This window comes from Tasmannia lanceolata, unplaced genomic scaffold (genome assembly GCF_043159265.1).
Source record: "Tasmannia lanceolata isolate RefF3 unplaced genomic scaffold, GAP_Taslan_0.1 ptg000015l, whole genome shotgun sequence".
NCBI classification, from domain to species: Eukaryota; Viridiplantae; Streptophyta; class Magnoliopsida; order Canellales; family Winteraceae; genus Tasmannia; species Tasmannia lanceolata.
In genome coordinates, this window is record NW_027518692.1 from 55,092,783 (window position 1) to 55,109,618 (window position 16,836).

A 16,836-nucleotide genomic window follows, 5' to 3' on the forward strand; every position below is an offset into this window, starting at 1 on the left:
CCCCTCCCCCCCCCCCCCGTAAGGTGCTAGCAAAAGCATTTGAGAGAATTGTAGATATACACAAGTTGATAATACCTCAGCCCAATAGGAACTGGGTAGGTAAGATAGTTCTAATAGCGAGAGACCGGTTTTGACAATGTGATTGTATTACATTCAACAACGAAGTCATTTTATTTTTAATGTACAAAACCGAAAAGTATCTTCTCAAATAGAATCAAACATGATGTGTAGCAGACGTCAAGAAAAGATGTGAGAAGCATAATCACACAAAACAAGAACACATGATCTACGTAGTGCAATGTGCCTATGTCCATGGGAGAAGAATTTCACTATTTCTATCTGACCATTGGATTGTGTGTGGTAGATCAAATATTTTGTATAGATTAGATAACTCAAATGGATTAAGATATTTTGGTTAGATTAGATACTCAGATAAATTAGGATTAGGTTCAGCAAGGGTCCCCACTAAACCCAGCTTACCCATCAAAAAATTAGGATCAGGTTGATCTTCTTATCTTTATCTTATCTCTGCATGCTTATCTCACGTGTTTTACAAGATGGTTACCCTTCATTGTAATACAATAAATCAAGTGCTTCACTAGAGGTCTACCCTATCTATCTATCTATATATATATATATATATAAGTAAAGCTGAATGTGGGAAGTTGAGGCTGCGCCACGTGTCACTCCCACTGCATTCTGAAATTTAATAACGCATTAAGGGGATGTGGCACACCGTTTCACACATATTCCTCTATCACACGTGACCTTAATAACGAAATTTAAAAACCTGTTAAGGGGATGTGGCACTCGGAATTTAAAACGCCTAAAATCAAGGAATGGAAATATCACCAAAAATCAAGGATTGATTAAAATAATATCATCTAAAATTAAGGGTCTATACACAGAACTGGTATGTATATTTTTCTCTCTTAAGAGAGACGATACATAGAAGTTGTGTGTATAGATTAGATACACGCTATATTTATGGAGAGTAATGCCTATTGGACTTCTATGAATAGATACAAAAAAAATAAAAAAAAATTGCAATTCCGTATATAGAGAGGGTTTTTTAGAATACTAATTTTTCTTCGCCCCGTACATCGCACGGGACTGCAACTAGTTGTAATAGAATAGAGCATAACCACTTGTACACAGATAGGTCCAAAGTCAGATTTCCGTTTGCTCAAAAATCATGCATAATATGCGTACTTGGTAGTTGAATGTGGACCATTGCTTACGAAAGGCTACATTCCGCTAGGGCTGGCAACGAGGCGGGGCTGGATGTTGCATTCCCCATCCTCGTCCCTGCCGGAAGGTAGATTCCCTGTCCCCGTCCCCACTTCGGGGGATGTCGGGGAATCCCCGTCCCCACCCCCACGGGAATTCCTAATCTCCATTCCCGCCCCGCACAAAAATCTCCGCCTCAAAAAATGCTTTTTAATGCCCATGAAGAAGAAAAGACAAGCAATCCTTGTGCACTTATCAAAATACAGTAGTCCCAATATCACTAACCTAAAAGAAATGTTTATTGTTAAAAAAAAAAAAAAACACTAAAACAGTACTAAAATAAGAGGGTATTCATAATATCATGCATATTGAAACAGGGCGGGGTTGGCCCACCCCATCCCCGCCCTCATCCCTACTCCGGAGAATTTTTTAAATCCCCGTCCTCATCCTCAGGAATCCCGCCCCGAGTGTTGGACTCAATATTGGACTTGTTTGTTTTGGGTTTTGAGAATCGATTGCAAAACCATTTCTTGGGACTCATTGAATCTGTTTTAGACTCACAAGTCACAATCATTTCTCAACATAAAAAACCAAACAACGAGGCCTAAACGTAAATTTTGTCATTTTCAGTTTTTCACAATGAGTTCGCGCTCCGACAGATACTCTATTAGGTTATTCTCTTATAGGGTTAGGGTTTTATCTGGTCTTCCCGTTTTCCTTTGATCTGTTTTTCTCCTTCCATCCTCCGTGTATTTTCTATACTGAAAGAAAAACCGATCGGTAGAGTAATCGAACAGAGTCAGGCTAGGGTTTCCATCTTCCCTCATAAACCTAGAACTGAGAGAGATGGTAGAAAACACAGAGATAAAGGAACGAGGGAGCAGTAAGAGTGAATTCCGATCTAGCAATCACAAACACGGGAGAGAATCGCCATGTTTGGAGGACGAGAATCGGATCGAGAAAATTCGAGACGGTATTAGGGTTTCGGCTGAAACTAGAGACGATAAGAGAGAAGAGAGGAAAAGAAGAGAAAGGAGATCTGATGAATCTCGTCGGAGGCACAGTGATGATGAAAAAGAGGGTTTTAGGGTTTCGCCAGAAAGTAGAGACGATAAGAGAGAAGAAAGCAAAAGAAGAGAAAGGAGATTGGATGAAACTCGTGATGATTATGAAGGTAAGAATTCTAATGGTAGATACAGAGAAAAGGGGGGTTTTAGGGTTTCACCTGAAAGTAGAGGCGATAAGAGAGAAGAAGGGAAAAGAAGAGAGAGGAGATCGGATGAAACTCGTCGGAGGCGTAGTGATGATGATGATTATGAAGGTAAGAATTCTGATGGGGACGGAAGAAGAAGCAGTCGGAACGAAATAGAAAACCCTAGAAATCGAGAAACCGATGAGGGAAATCACCGAAACCCTAATTATGAAGACAATGGTGATGGAGAAGATCGAAAATTATCGGAGAGGAGGAGATCAGATGACAGGCGCGGGGAGAATGACAGGGACAGACGCAGAGGGCGAGAACATGAGCATCGTAGAGATGATGATCATCGCCGCCGATATGACAAGGGTGTAAAGGAATTGGAACAGGAAGGTGGGAATAAAACCAATGCTGTAGAATCTCGAAGGCCAATTCCAGTATTGCAAGATGGGAAATTGGATACAGATGCGTCTGCGAACTTGGGTCGTAGTGGAGGGGTCTACATTCCTCCATTCAAGCTTGCCCGAATGATGAAGGATGTTGAAGACAAGAGCAGTGTCGAGTATCAACGCTTGACGTGGGATGCTCTCCGGAAGAGCATAAATGGGTTGGTAAACAAAGTGAATGCTACCAACGTAAAGAACATCATCCCTGAATTATTTGCTGAAAATCTCATCCGGGGAAGGGGTTTATTTTGTCGGTCTTGTATGAAATCACAGATGGCTTCTCCCGGGTTCACCGATGTGTTCGCTGCGTTGGTTTCTGTCGTCAATACTAGGTTTCCAGAAGTGGGTAATCTTCTTTTGAGAAGAATTGTTTTGCAGCTCAAGAGAGCTTATAAGCGCAACGACAAGGTATATATCTTATAAATAAGCTTCATTTCCATTATCAATTATGAAATTTTATTACAACCTGCTAATTCACTAGATTATGTTCCTGAATCATCTTTCAAAATTTGTCATTGGTAGCCCCAATTACTTGCTACAACTAAGTTTATAGCTCATCTTGTTAATCAACAAGTTGCCCATGAGATCATTGCTTTGGAGCTACTTACGGTACTGTTGGAAAATCCTACAGATGATAGTGTCGAGGTATGTTAATAACTTGATTATACTGCCTTTTATTCCTTATTCATGCACTGTTCCTTGAACTAGTTGATTGTACAGAAGCAGGCTGTTTGAGATCTTTTTCATTTTCTTGCAGGTAGCAGCTGGGTTCATCACAGAATGTGGCTCACTACTTCAAGACCTTTCACCTCAAGGCCTCCATGGTGAATCTTTGTGTATTTTAGATCAGTGTCTTATTATGCAAGCTGTCCAACGATGACTATATTTTCATATTAATCTGCCTTGTTTCCTTGTTTGTTTCCGCATATTGACTCTTGTTGGGCTCGTTGGAAGTCTCCTTAACTGGGTTTTTTTAGGGTCATCGTGAATTGCTGTAATTTTTTTATGATCATTTCCCCCTTTTATTCTTATGACTTGTAAGAAAATTCTCATTAATCAGAGAAACATAAAAGGTACATTGTCACAAACATACAAGAAAATTCCCCGCCCCAAACTTCTTTCATGCTTTGGTTGTACCTGAAGGAACAGGAGCATAGAAGGATTTAGAAAACCAAGTAGGATATTGATATTTGGAGAATTCTAGAGGAATCTCATATATTCTTAGATGTGTAAAGAAACCTCTGGTAATTTTAGAAACTTTTAAGATAGACTTAGATCATTGGGTAGATTTAAAAATAACTTCATTATTAAATAAGGCGGCACTTTATCAAGATTATGTAAAGTTTTGCATGACATCCATCCATCTGATGGCGGAGCCCAAACCTCATGAGCTTTGACAATGGGGGAGGACTCCGCACCGCAGTTACAAATAATATCTCGGGTCAAAATTCCATCTAACCATTTAGTTTGATATGCATACTAAAAAATCTCAACAATAATTTAGTTTATAATTTTGCCAATTAGGTTAGATTTATCATTAAAGATCGTCTCGTTCCTATCATTCTACATAATTCAAATTGGTAAAGGAAACCACAAGCGTTCCCATCTCTTATTGCCAGTCGGTTTACTCCATGGGAACCTGATTGCTGATAATGCCAATACATCTGACATTAAAGAGTCTGGAACTCCAAATCAGAATCGCTCTTGGGCACTAGATAAATAAATGAGAGCAGAACACCACGTGTAACCCATAAAGCACGCAATCTCTGGACTCACAGATTGTCTCTTTATGAGCTGATAGTAAGAGTATTTCCACAGAAAACACACCATAGGAAAGCTATAGCTCTTGGGGACACAAATGACTTCCAAACGTTTGGAAATCTCGGGCCCGGGAGGGCACCTTTGGCCAAAGCGTAGTACGATTTAATTGAGAAAATGCCACTTTGCTTTGGGTTCCACACTATCATCCTCGTAATTCATGAGAGAAATATTGCTTGCATACCACTTCTGATAACCCCTTTGACAGATGCTGCTGCTTATGCTTTAGCAATATTGGGAGTTGGTAGATAGGAAATTCTATTTCTAGGTCACTTAACACCTTGAGTGTGTAGAGTTGGTGGCGGTTGCCCTAGTGTTGGGTTTTCTCTGTACCCTTTTATTTTCATCTCTTTTTTAAATGACATAGGGTATCCTCACCCTAATTTTTAGGGCAGAACTATTCCCTACGGATGCACACGATCACTCGTAAACACGCGCATCAGGTAAGCCCCTGGGGATTCGAACTCGTGTCAATGGGGATCATATCCATGACTTTAAGCCAAAGAGCCACACCTGTATGGGTTTTTTATTTTCATCTTTTCTCTTCTTTTCTGTCATTTCCTCTTGTCCTGTGCATTCAGACTGCCTTGGTCTTTGGGATTTCTTTGGTTTAATAAATTGTCCACCATTCCAAAAAAAAACCCATTAATAAATTATTCACCATCCCAAAAAAAAGTGGTCAAATTTTTTAAAGCTAAATTGAAGGACCAAACTTCAATTTAGTGGCAACAATTGCATGAAGAATGAGAGAACCTGTTTAACTAATAGAACTTTCCTTCAATCTATAAAGTAGTGAAAATAATATAAAATGGGGACTCTAACCCCCAATATCTGTAGTTGGGACTTATGGGACTTCGTAAGTCCAATTTTGGGTGATTCTACTAAACCATTTTCATGTAAATTCCTGAAAAATGTGCAAACTCTTTTCTGATATCTGAAATGTATAGCTTTCTAGGCCCCACTGCTGATGCCAGCATGGTGACAGTGATCCACTCTCTTTTGGGGTCTGTTTTATAACTTTTCCTGTTCACCTTCTTTGATGATGGATTTTAGGGGCTATAGTTTGGGGCTGGGTGCATCAAATTCACTTCCACGATCAGGCTTCATGTAGGGCTGTAGTTTGGGGCTGTTTGCATCAAATTCACTTGCATGCATGGGCTTCGTGAGTTGACATATCGGCCGGGGGCGAGGAGGGGGGGGGGGGGGGGCAGCGTTCTAGCGGTTGTGCCTGCAAACTGAATTTCCAGGACATTATAGGTGGCTTAAGGGGGGCCTCTTTGGTTATCATGGAAATTGGTTCTTCTTTTGCAAATGAGACAACCGTTAACTTAGATTGATATCAAACTATCGTAACCATTATTTGCATATATGCTCATATGCAAATAAGACTTCATATGAGATTATGTGCAAATAATTTATTTGGAGGCATCCAAAGAGGCCTATATTTTGTTCTAAAGCTTAGTAGATTCAAACTGAATCCGAACACCTTATTCACATTCGAGTAGATGAGCAAGAGAAACGTTTATCCTGTTTGACAAACCTTCGATCCCTTTATCATGTGTGCAGCTACTCTATCCTATGTTTACCTAGTATATTGTCAGGTCAAATGCAATTATATTTCCTTCTGACATGCTGGTGACTGGTACATTTTTTTTAATGGAGTGACTGGTACATTAATCGTAAAGCATTTCTTATTTTTTGTGAAACAGCTATGGTCTTCTTTTTAATCTTGAATGCATGTTTTCGTAGGAATATTTAGCTGAGATTAGTCTCCCTACTCATTGTAGTTACTTTTTCTCTTATCATTATATGACTTTTGAATTGGACGCATTTTCAAGTGCTTTCTTGGAATGCTTTATGAAGGAGAAGTACCATTAAAATTTTTTATGAAGGAGAAGTAGCTAAATCGGTTCAGTTTTACTTTATCATTATGATTCTTGAATTGTAGGTATTTTTGAGCGCTTTCGTGGAATCCTTCATGAAGGGGAAATAGATAAGCGGGTCCAGTTCTTGATTGAAGGTCTCTTTGCTATACGAAAAGCCAAGTTTCAGGTATGATCTCACTCATTGAGTGTTGGCATGAATTATTTCCTTTATTTATATTTTTGGTCATGTTATTAAATCTACTGAGCTTCATGTTGTTGCCAAAAAAATATGCAGGGGTACCCTGCTGTCCGTCCAGAACTAGACCTTGTGGAGCAAGATGATCAGATCACCCACGAGTTATCCCTTGAAGATGAGATAGATCAAGAGATTTCTTTAGGTATTTTTGAAGCATTAACATTTATTCCTTTTCGGCTCTTCTTTTAGCTGTGTTCCTTACATTTTTATTTTTACTTGTAAACTTTCAAGATATTTTTAAGCCGGATCCACATTTTCTCGAGAATGAAAAGAAGTATGAAGACTTGAAGAGAAATATCCTTGGCGAGGAATCTTCTGAGGATGAAGCAGGTTCTGGTGACGACACAGATGATGAGGATGATGAAGAAGAGGAAGACGAGGAAGAAGAAAGTATGCAGATTAAAGATGAGACGGAGACAAATCTTGTGAATCTACGGAGGACAATATATCTCACAATCATGTCTAGTGTTGATTTTGAGGAGGCTGGCCATAAACTATTGAAAATCAAACTCGAGCCAGGTCAAGAGGTAAGCAAACAACCTTTGTTTATAGTAGCTGCAAGAAACGATGTAGGAACACACTATTTAAGGAATGAAAAACCTTCATTAATTATATCTAGTCTAGTGTGCTTGGAAAATTTGTTTCTAATATGTATCTTGATGAACTGTTTACAATCTATGGCGAAAAAGATCTATGTCTAACACTACAACAGATTTTTTCAATCATATCTTCTTCGATTTCTGTTATTTTTTCTTTTACAAGTTCATGAACTTCTTGTCTTCCCATTCAAATTTGTGTTTTTATGTCTTCATTTCTCAATTTCGTTCTTCTCACCTTTCATCTCTTATTCTCTTGATATTTCCTTCTCTTATCACACATCTTTAGTTTCTACTTGGTCAACAGCACCACCCTCTTGTTAGAATCTTTATTTTTCTCTTCCTTTCATTTTTTTTTCACTTGTTAAAAGGTGAATCATAGCATCTTAATCTCTTAATAATCTCATGTTAGCATATTAAATTTTCTTCGTGCTCATATTAGCACCTTTAACTTAAGATGTGCTCATTTTAGTATCTTTAACTTGAGTCGGGCTCATCTCAGCAATCTAATGATAAAACCCGTGTTTAAAAACATGGATGCGGGTCAAAATGCGGCCAAGAAAAGTCCTTGTCGACCTGGCGTTGACGCGGTCACTTGGGAGAGTCAAAGGACTTTTTATTGTCTCCTTAGGGATTAATGCTGAACGCAGTGGCAAAACGTGGTACACGGCCAAGGGAAAAGGGAGTTGACTTAGGGGAGTCCATGATGACGCGGGGGAGTTTTAAAACTAAGGACAAAACTAATTGGGCGTTATCGAGGCCTCACTTTAAGTTGTGGGTTCATTGTAGCACATCCCTGTTTGAATACCCCAAATTTCAATAATACTGTTATTCTTGTGAATACAATGCTAAACCTTATTTCGTTTTGTCCTTATGACATAAAGCTCCTCTCTCTCTCTCTTTTTTTTCCCTACAACCAGCACCTATCATTTTACCTTTACTTGTTTTCCTCTCATTTCAGTCTTATGGCCTCTCCATTTTCCTTTTTTACCCTCAACTTGTCCTAATATGACTATGGCATGATAATGCTATCCTTTGGAAAGGTCACATCCTTTTGCACATGGGCATTAAAATGGAGACCTCCCCTTTTCCTCTCAAATACCTGCAAACTTCAACAATTAATAATGTCAAGAAACTCCCCTGCAAAGAAATTCAGAATTTGAAGCATGGACAACCAAGGATGAGATTATCATCACTTGTTCTAAACAATTTGAGTAAAGGATATTACATTTTCTCAGCAAATTACAAGTAACCAGAAGAGAAAGTCCTTTGCCAAGAGCATCTCAATTGAATAAAGAGAATCTTTGATCACGGTTCTGTAATCTTTTGATGACAAGGACAAGATATGTCATTAGTGGTCTTGAAAATTATTAGACAGTCTTTGTTACATCCATGATGATCCATACAACCTTTCCTACATTTTCTTCGACTTATTTGGCACCATCAAGCAAAACTTTCTTGGAGTCATAACAAAGTAGCTATTGAAACATCAAATCATCATCAGGTTCTCTATACAGATTTTTCTTCTTGTGGCCATGGAGGAGTTTGAGTTCGCGGATGAGAAGGAGGTCTCTCTGGACATGGTTCAATACTACTTCCTACAAGGTAACCTCCTATGAATTTTGCTCCTTTCCTAACTGCTCCATGATTAGCAAATTATCGAGCCCCTACCACCTTTGCTCCAGTCGCTAGTTGTTAAATATGTAAGAGATTTGGTCGATGTTATCATATCTTCAATGTGGACCATCAATTAATAGATCTTCCCAATCAAGTCGGTGACCAATTCGATGGCCTCTCCTTTTCTTATCTTTCAAATGCTTCTTGAATTGTTTCCTGCCACCAACCATATCTCCAATGAATCAGGTGATCTTTGTTATAATCTCTTGTATTTAGTCCTCACGTATCATCATGGGTGATGGGACACCACTTCCGAATCTGTCGTTTAGCTTCTGCATCAGCTTAACATTGTCTTGTTATTGCTCTATTTCTCATGTCGGAGTTCAGAACCAGAACACTTGATTTTTCCTCGGACCACTTGACAATTTTCCTTGGACCACTTGACAATGTTAAAATCACTTGCAACACCGCTTGAGAAATTAAAATCAGTTGCAACACACTGGGACCCAGAAAAAGACTATAATAGTAGAAAGCTTGTTCTAGATGTTTCGTCTCATCATAAGGAGCCTAAACCCAATTCATTAGCCCCAAGAAGATGTTGCAACTAAGATGCATGAGATAGCAAATTGGATATTCCACCCTTAACCGTTTTCAAGTCCCAAACAAGGTTTTGGGTTTTGGTTTTAGTATGCATTTTGGTCGTGACAGAAATGGGAACATGTTAGTTTCGAATGGAAATTTCGGTGCAAATCCTGTAAAATCATAGAAACTGTTGAATTATAAAAGAATAACGCCTTCTCCAACAGCTTTAGCTTTTGGAGTAACTGGTTGTTTAACAGAAACATATGCAAATGAAGGACATTTAAGATGAAACTTCAGGAAGTTCTAGAATAAGCATAAACATATACTAAAAAACCATCACATAAGCAAAAGAACACACAAGGTTTAACAACATCAAACACCTAGTGAAATGTGTTGTTGCACATGTCTAATAAGTCAATAATACTAGCGAAAGGTAGATTGAAGCTATGGTAGAAGTGACTAATGCCATTTACGAAATGATATTTGGGTGGTAATGCCTAGACGGCTAGACCTGAAACTTAAAGGCATTGGTTACAGATGCGTCTATAGGGTCAAATACAACTGTGATGGAACATTTCAAAGTTATAGAACTGAACTCTTAGCACAGGACCTTAATAGGAAAATATAGTCTGGGTTATGATGAAACTTTTAGTCATGTGTTTGCCTCTCCTTAAAATGTATGTGAAAATTGCTTTCCTGCATGGGCAGTTAAATAAGTATTTACTTTTCAACCTTCTAGATTCCAACCAAACTACAGCTGTAAACAACTAGATATGCAAACTGAAGAAAGCGATAATTGACTGAAGTAGTCCATGGGCTTGGTTTGGAAGGTTTGTAAAGCTTTGAAAGACATGAGCACAAAAGTTGTGTTTTAGGCAACTCTCTTTTAGGAAGTAAAATTCTGATCTTATATTTATCCTAACAAATTTCCATAACATTATTGTGAATTGAAGAGACAACGATGAAACTGAAACAATAGAGATGAATCTGAAACATGACATTGCCATGAAGGATCTCTGGAAGCCCAATTATTTTCTTTGAATTAGGAGGACGGCACAAGGCATGTTGAAAATTTTCTACATTTTGTCGAAACATGTCAGTATGCAGAAAGGGTATTTCAGTCTGTTCATATGGATTATCACTATAAAAGGTCATTAACTGTCATTTGGTTTGAATAGCAATAGTCAATTCTATTCTTATTGTAACTTCTATTACACAATATATCTGCTGTGTGTCTCATTTTAAATCATTTTATGTCAATCTACTCCAGCTAGTTTTCCCATGATTCTCCAACGCACTTCCCCTTATATCAAATCCATTTCATGTTGTTTTTACTGCATTTTCTACTGTTTATTTTTTTCTCTCATTTTATTTATGCATGTTCCTCTCGGTGCCTAGCTCATGCTTGCCTTGTTTCCTCTGGTGTCCCTGGTTGTTTGCCCTTAAATTTCTTGTTTGAATGGCGTTACCTGCCTTCTGTACTCATTTCTCAAAATTTTCAAGTGTAGTTAATGTGTTTGGTCCTCATAATATTTACAACTTTGTTATATGGCGTTGCTTCTCATAATATATACAACTTTGTTTATTACATGGGGAATGTTTTATTGATGATTTAGAAAAGTTTCCATTAATTGAGTGTACTACTTTGGTTATGCAGATGGAGTTATGCATAATGCTGTTGGAGTGCTGCAGCCAAGAGCGAACATATCTTCGATATTATGGTCTCTTGGGGCAAAGGTTTTGCATGATCAACAAAATCCACCAGGAAAATTTTGAAAAATGTTTCGTGCAGCAATATTCGATGATTCATCGACTAGAAACAAATAAGCTACGTAATGTCGCCAAGTTCTTTGCTCATTTGCTTGGCACCGATGCCCTACCTTGGCATGTTCTATCATATATACGTTTAACAGAAGAAGACACGACCTCATCTTCCCGTATTTTTATAAAAATTCTTTTCCAGGTATCTACTTAGTTCCACTTTCTTTACAATGTATTTCATATTTCTCTGTAGGCTGCTAATCTTGACTTCATATGTGTATGATGGCAGGAATTATCGGAGCATCTTGGTATACGTTTGCTCAATGAGAGACTTAATGATTCCACAATACAGGACTCATTTGAATCTATCTTCCCTAAGGATAATCCAAAAAATACTAGATTTTCCATCAACTTCTTCACATCCATTGGGCTTGGTGGCATCACAGAGAGCTTACGCGAGTACTTGAAAAATATGCCACGTCTTATAATGCAACAGCAAAAAGCAGTGTCTGAATCTGGAAGTTCAAGTGCGTCAAGTTCAGATGGCTCGAGTTCTGAGTCGGAGTCTGATTCAAGTTCTCATGAAAGTGAAAGGGATGAAAGACGCCGCAAGCGGAAGAGGAGAGATTAATGAAGTTTATGAAGAACCAAGTCCCTTCTTTCTGTCAAACATGGAATTGAGTGCAATCAGGTTTTTCACATTACTGTATCTGATGAAACAAGTATTGCTTGTTTTGTTCCAACATGTGTGACTGCATAGAGGATTTTGCACTTTCTATATTATGTCTGAATTTTAATCTGTAATGAAATGTGTATATTATTTGTATCTTATCCTTGTTCAATTATCACTGCCCCATACTAGCAGTTTTGACAGCTTGTGGCACTGGTTCGTCCTTCCACCTGACTCTTTTTCAGCTTTGACATTACTATCATATTCTTCATGGTTCATACATCGCAATTAATTAATAGATGCTTGTACAATATGCTCTTATTTCATGCGTTATGTTAAAACTCAAACCCACTCTTGCCTTAAGTAAACCTAAAGATACAATGAATCCTATACAGCTGACATTGACCCCTGTTGAGCAGTTAAGAGGTTCTATTAGTAAAAACCATGTGGAGCCAGTAAGCTTTGATCCTGGCATCATTGGACAAACTAATAATTAGTCTCTCCTTTGTCTTTTCCCCCCGATGAACCTTAAAGAGATGATGAATCCTACACAGCTAATGTAGAAGCCTGAATTTGTGCAGTTCATATTTAAGAGGTTTTTGTTCGCGCAATATGGTATTGATTATGTTGCCAATATGATCTGATCCCAGCATGATCAAACTAACTAGCACCACTGTTTCCATTTGTGAAAACTTGGAGTTGACTAACAGTAAAAACACACATGTTTGTATGAGCCCATGGGATTGGCAGGGTAGTGACACATGGCAACATACCCTGTTTGGGGTCCTCTAATACTTTTTTGCATTGCTTGGATCATTTGCCGATCTCATATGGCAGTGTAGTTCTAGAGGTAAATGGGATTGTGAAAGTTTTATTTATTTAGGCCCTGTTTGTTTGGGATTGTTGAAGCACTGATTACAATTATGCCAGCTGATTATGACAATCACCGATTATAAAAAGGGAAGTGATATTTACGCCCCTTTTCATCACCAGGGGACACCCTGCGCCAGTGTACGTGCCAGTGTACGTGGCAATCAAGGCCACTAGATTATTCTGACATCAAGTACATTAGGCCCCCTTTAGTCATTGGTATACTGGCACCAGGTGTCCCTGGTGATGAATAGGGGCGTAAATATCACTTCCCTTGTAAAAACAATCTTATTGCATAATTGTGTTGTGCTGCATCATTTTACAAGTGATTAATTGCATATCTAATAATGATGAAAAAACCCTTTAATAAAAATTACAGCTTTACAACCATTGTGGGCATAACCCTTTGATTAATGATATTGGCACTACCATGGTTTGACAAGTGCACAAACTCAGCTTGTCTTTTATGTTTTACAAGTTGGCATACACTCTGGCTAATGATATTGGCACTACCATGTTTTGATAAGTACAAAAATCCAACTTGTCTTTTCCATTTTACAACCACTGTTGGCATACACTTGGTTAATGATATTGGCACTACCATCTTTTGATAAATGCACAAACTCAGCTTGTCTTTTTTTCTTTACAACCACTTGGCATAGCTAGTGATATTGGCACTGCCATGTTTTAATAAATGTAGGGGTGCAACTTGCCCGAAAATAGCATGGGTCGGGCTTAGAAATCATGGGTCTTGGGTAGGGTCGGGTTTTAGTTAAAAAACCTGAAACCCGACCCGACTTATGTAGGTGTACTATAACATTTTTAATTATCGCTTGAATAACAGTCAATTATTTTTCAATATAGATATAAATGTTTTCATTGAGTTGATCATGTTTGTGATGTGGAAATATAGTTTCCTTCTTAAATTTATACACATGATTACATAAATTTAGAGATTTTTGGTGTGAAGATTTGTTTTTTTTTTATCTACAATGCGTCAACGTGAAAAAACCTGACCCGACCCGAGAATTATCATGCGTAGGGCCGGGTTTGGGAATTGTGGGTTTTCCGGAAAAAAACCCAACCCAACACGACCCGAGATATTTCTCGGGTAGGGTAGGGTTCTTCAAAACCCGACCCGCCCGACCCGAGTTGCACCCCTAAATAAATGCACCAACTCAGCTTGCCTTGTCTGTTTTACAACCACTGTTGGCATACATTTTGGCTAATGATATTGGCACTACCATGTTTTGATAAATGCACAAACTCAGCTTGTCTTTTCTGTTTTACGATCACCGTTGGCATACACCCTTTGAATAATGATACTAGAATAGTCGTTTACAGTCACATGCACAGTTATAGATTTTAGAGTGGAGGATGCCAATTTCTCAGAGGACAAAAAGAAAAACATGGATAGAAAACAGAAAACTGCCACAAGAGCTGGTAGAATACTTTTATAAAGCTCATCTCTTAGTCCTTTCTCTGCTTTCTTGAAAAACATCCTAACCCTCTTAATTTGCTTCTTCATACACTCCTCCACCTGTCTCACCCTCCCCGCAAATATATCATCTGAAAGCCCTGCCGGCAGATAAATTATCCCTCGTCTAGCACTGAATAAACAAAAAGCCATTAGAATAATAAAAAAATCCATATGTTATATGCTAAAAATCAAATAACAAATCATCATTTAATCGATGGCTTTGAAGTTTGAACCATGAAGCTAAGATGAGTTTGTTAACAGATAGTTTTATGGCTTTTCACTTACTCTTCTCCAACATCCCTAAGAATGTTGGTGAGTTGATTTGCAATTCCTAATGCCATGGCTGCATTGTAGACACTTTTTGTTGTCGCCTGTAAATCTGGAGCTATACCCATCAGCGGCACACTCATTAAACCGACAGTTCCAACTACATAGTAACAATAGGGATAGAGTTCATCAAAGTTCATGTATCTCAACTTAACAAGGTCATGTCTTTGAATGGCTGAAAAAGAGGAAATTTAGAGTTGATGAGTTATTACATCATGGGAATGAGAGTTAAAATGTCGGAAAATAACAAAAGTAGGAAGTTACAAAAATGAGAATAGTGTTTCTCAGCTAGAGCTCATAAGCTTATCTGAGCTCGAGCTCAGAAACAGGTGTGGGCCCACATTGTTGGGGGATCCAAAGCATTCATTTGGAAGCCCCCCATCATGGATAGGTGTCCACAAAAAATCAGCTCCATTGGATCATCCTAATCCTTCCATTTGTGGAGAAACAGTATCTGTCCATTTCCCCCTCCACAAATGGAAGGGTTAAGATGATCCTATGGACCTAATTTTTGGTACACACCCTACCCATGATAGGGCTTTTTAAATGATTGCTTTGGATCCCCCGAAAAACATGGGCCCACATTAGTTTTTGACGCTCGAGCTCAGATAAGCTATCTGAGCTCGAGCTCAAAAACACTATTGTCTACAAAAATAGCTTGAAACATTTGACCCTGAGGAATGTAAGAAACATACAGTGGGTTTATGAAATAAAGAAATAAACCATATGTTTCCATCCTATGATATGAGTTTATGAAATAACAAACAATGGGTTTCCATCAAATCCTCATTCTAACAAAAAACAAAGGGTACAAATGCTCATTTGATTACATACCCGTTGTCCCAGAAGCATCACCCCCTCCATAGAAAGTGGCATGAGCATTAGTCCAACCCCCACCATGCCCATAAACAGATTGTTTCTAATTTGATGTTTTTTGAAGCTTCAGATGAATCCCTTATGCATTACCCTGGGAATCTATTGTCAAAATAGCAATGTGAATGACTTGTTATCCATATATTACTTTTTATAGCCGTAGCTTCAGAGATCCGTTCTTTCGCTTAAGTCTCTTGTCTGAAAGCATATTTTGCATTGGACAAGAGAGAATTTTTCTCAAAACCAGGTCTATTTTTGTTTCCTTTCTCACATTGAAAAAAGAAAAGATAGATAGCATTCCATTATCTATTCATAGAATGCATTACCATCATCTACTCATCCAACTATACTCGTGGGTCTATGAGATATGACAGACATCAATTATGATAGTGATCAGAAAATGCCTAATCATATGGTCTACTACTAAAAGGAGATGACTACTACGCTTGGAATGGGGATGCATGCCACATTGTATTGCACGCCCATAGAGCATGAAGTTAATGAGACATGAACCAATGACAAGCCCATTTAGCAACCACATTCCAGGTTTGTTACCAGATGATAAAGTCACAACAGCTTTTGTCTCCATTCACGAGGTAGCTAGTCTCACATGTGACAGAACAGCCGCGAAATGCCTTTTGCGATGGACCCTATCAAATCCCTACTAAAAAAGCTTCAGCTGTTAGAGTTGGTGATACCATGTAAAAGAACCAATTACTCCAAATGCTTAAGCTGTTTGGAGAAGGCCTTATTTAATCTTACTCCCCCCTCACGTGTGGCCCCTCTCTTTAGGGTTGGCCTACACTTTGCATATGTGGCACCTCTTTTGGTTGGCCATTAGATGTGGATTTTTAATATCAAGGAGACGAGGAATTTTGAACCCAAGCAATTGCTCTGATACCATGCGAAACAACCAGTTATTCCAAAAGGGCTAGCTTCTGGAGTAATTGGTTGGTGTTCAAAATTGCTTGATATTAAAAATCCACAAAATTGTGAAACAACCAATTACTCCAGAAGCTAGTCCTTTTGGAGTCACTGGTTGTTTCACATGGTATCAGAGCAATTGTGAAAACTCAGATGATTACTTCATCAGCCTAAGCAACGAGGATGTCGTGTTCCCTTTCTTTACATGGCAATCCTATGTTGAATCCTTCCCACGTGAAGTAAATCAGCCCCTCTGCTGTCATAGATACACTGGAGCTGGCTGTCCCAAAGTTTAAAAAAAAGGGGCGGATATATTACGTCCT

The 16,836-nt window shown here is 38.5% G+C and overlaps 1 protein-coding gene and 1 long non-coding RNA gene across 3 annotated transcripts; one reads left to right on the top strand and one right to left on the bottom strand.

The window, feature by feature from the left end:
* Nucleotides 1-1,831: 1,831 nt before the first annotated feature.
* On the top strand, nucleotides 1,832-12,242 carry LOC143892497 (MIF4G domain-containing protein / MA3 domain-containing protein). The gene is made up of 8 exons (XM_077397147.1): nucleotides 1,832-3,282; nucleotides 3,397-3,519; nucleotides 3,632-3,698; nucleotides 6,641-6,744; nucleotides 6,853-6,955; nucleotides 7,045-7,340; nucleotides 11,266-11,571; nucleotides 11,659-12,242. The coding sequence occupies exons 1-8, from the start codon at nucleotides 2,077-2,079 to the stop codon at nucleotides 11,998-12,000; spliced, it is 2,547 nt and encodes an 848-aa protein (XP_077253262.1). The 5' UTR covers nucleotides 1,832-2,076; the 3' UTR covers nucleotides 12,001-12,242.
* Nucleotides 12,243-14,217: 1,975 nt separating this feature from the next.
* On the bottom strand, nucleotides 14,218-15,992 carry LOC143893057 (uncharacterized). 2 transcript variants are annotated; one of them, XR_013255696.1, is made up of 3 exons: nucleotides 15,551-15,992; nucleotides 14,675-14,891; nucleotides 14,218-14,519 (listed from the first exon to the last, which is right to left on the bottom strand). It is a non-coding gene; the product is annotated as an uncharacterized LOC143893057 (long non-coding RNA). The 2 variants fall into 2 exon arrangements; XR_013255697.1 differs by having other exon boundaries at nucleotides 14,675-14,816; nucleotides 15,551-15,987.
* Nucleotides 15,993-16,836: the final 844 nt, after the last annotated feature.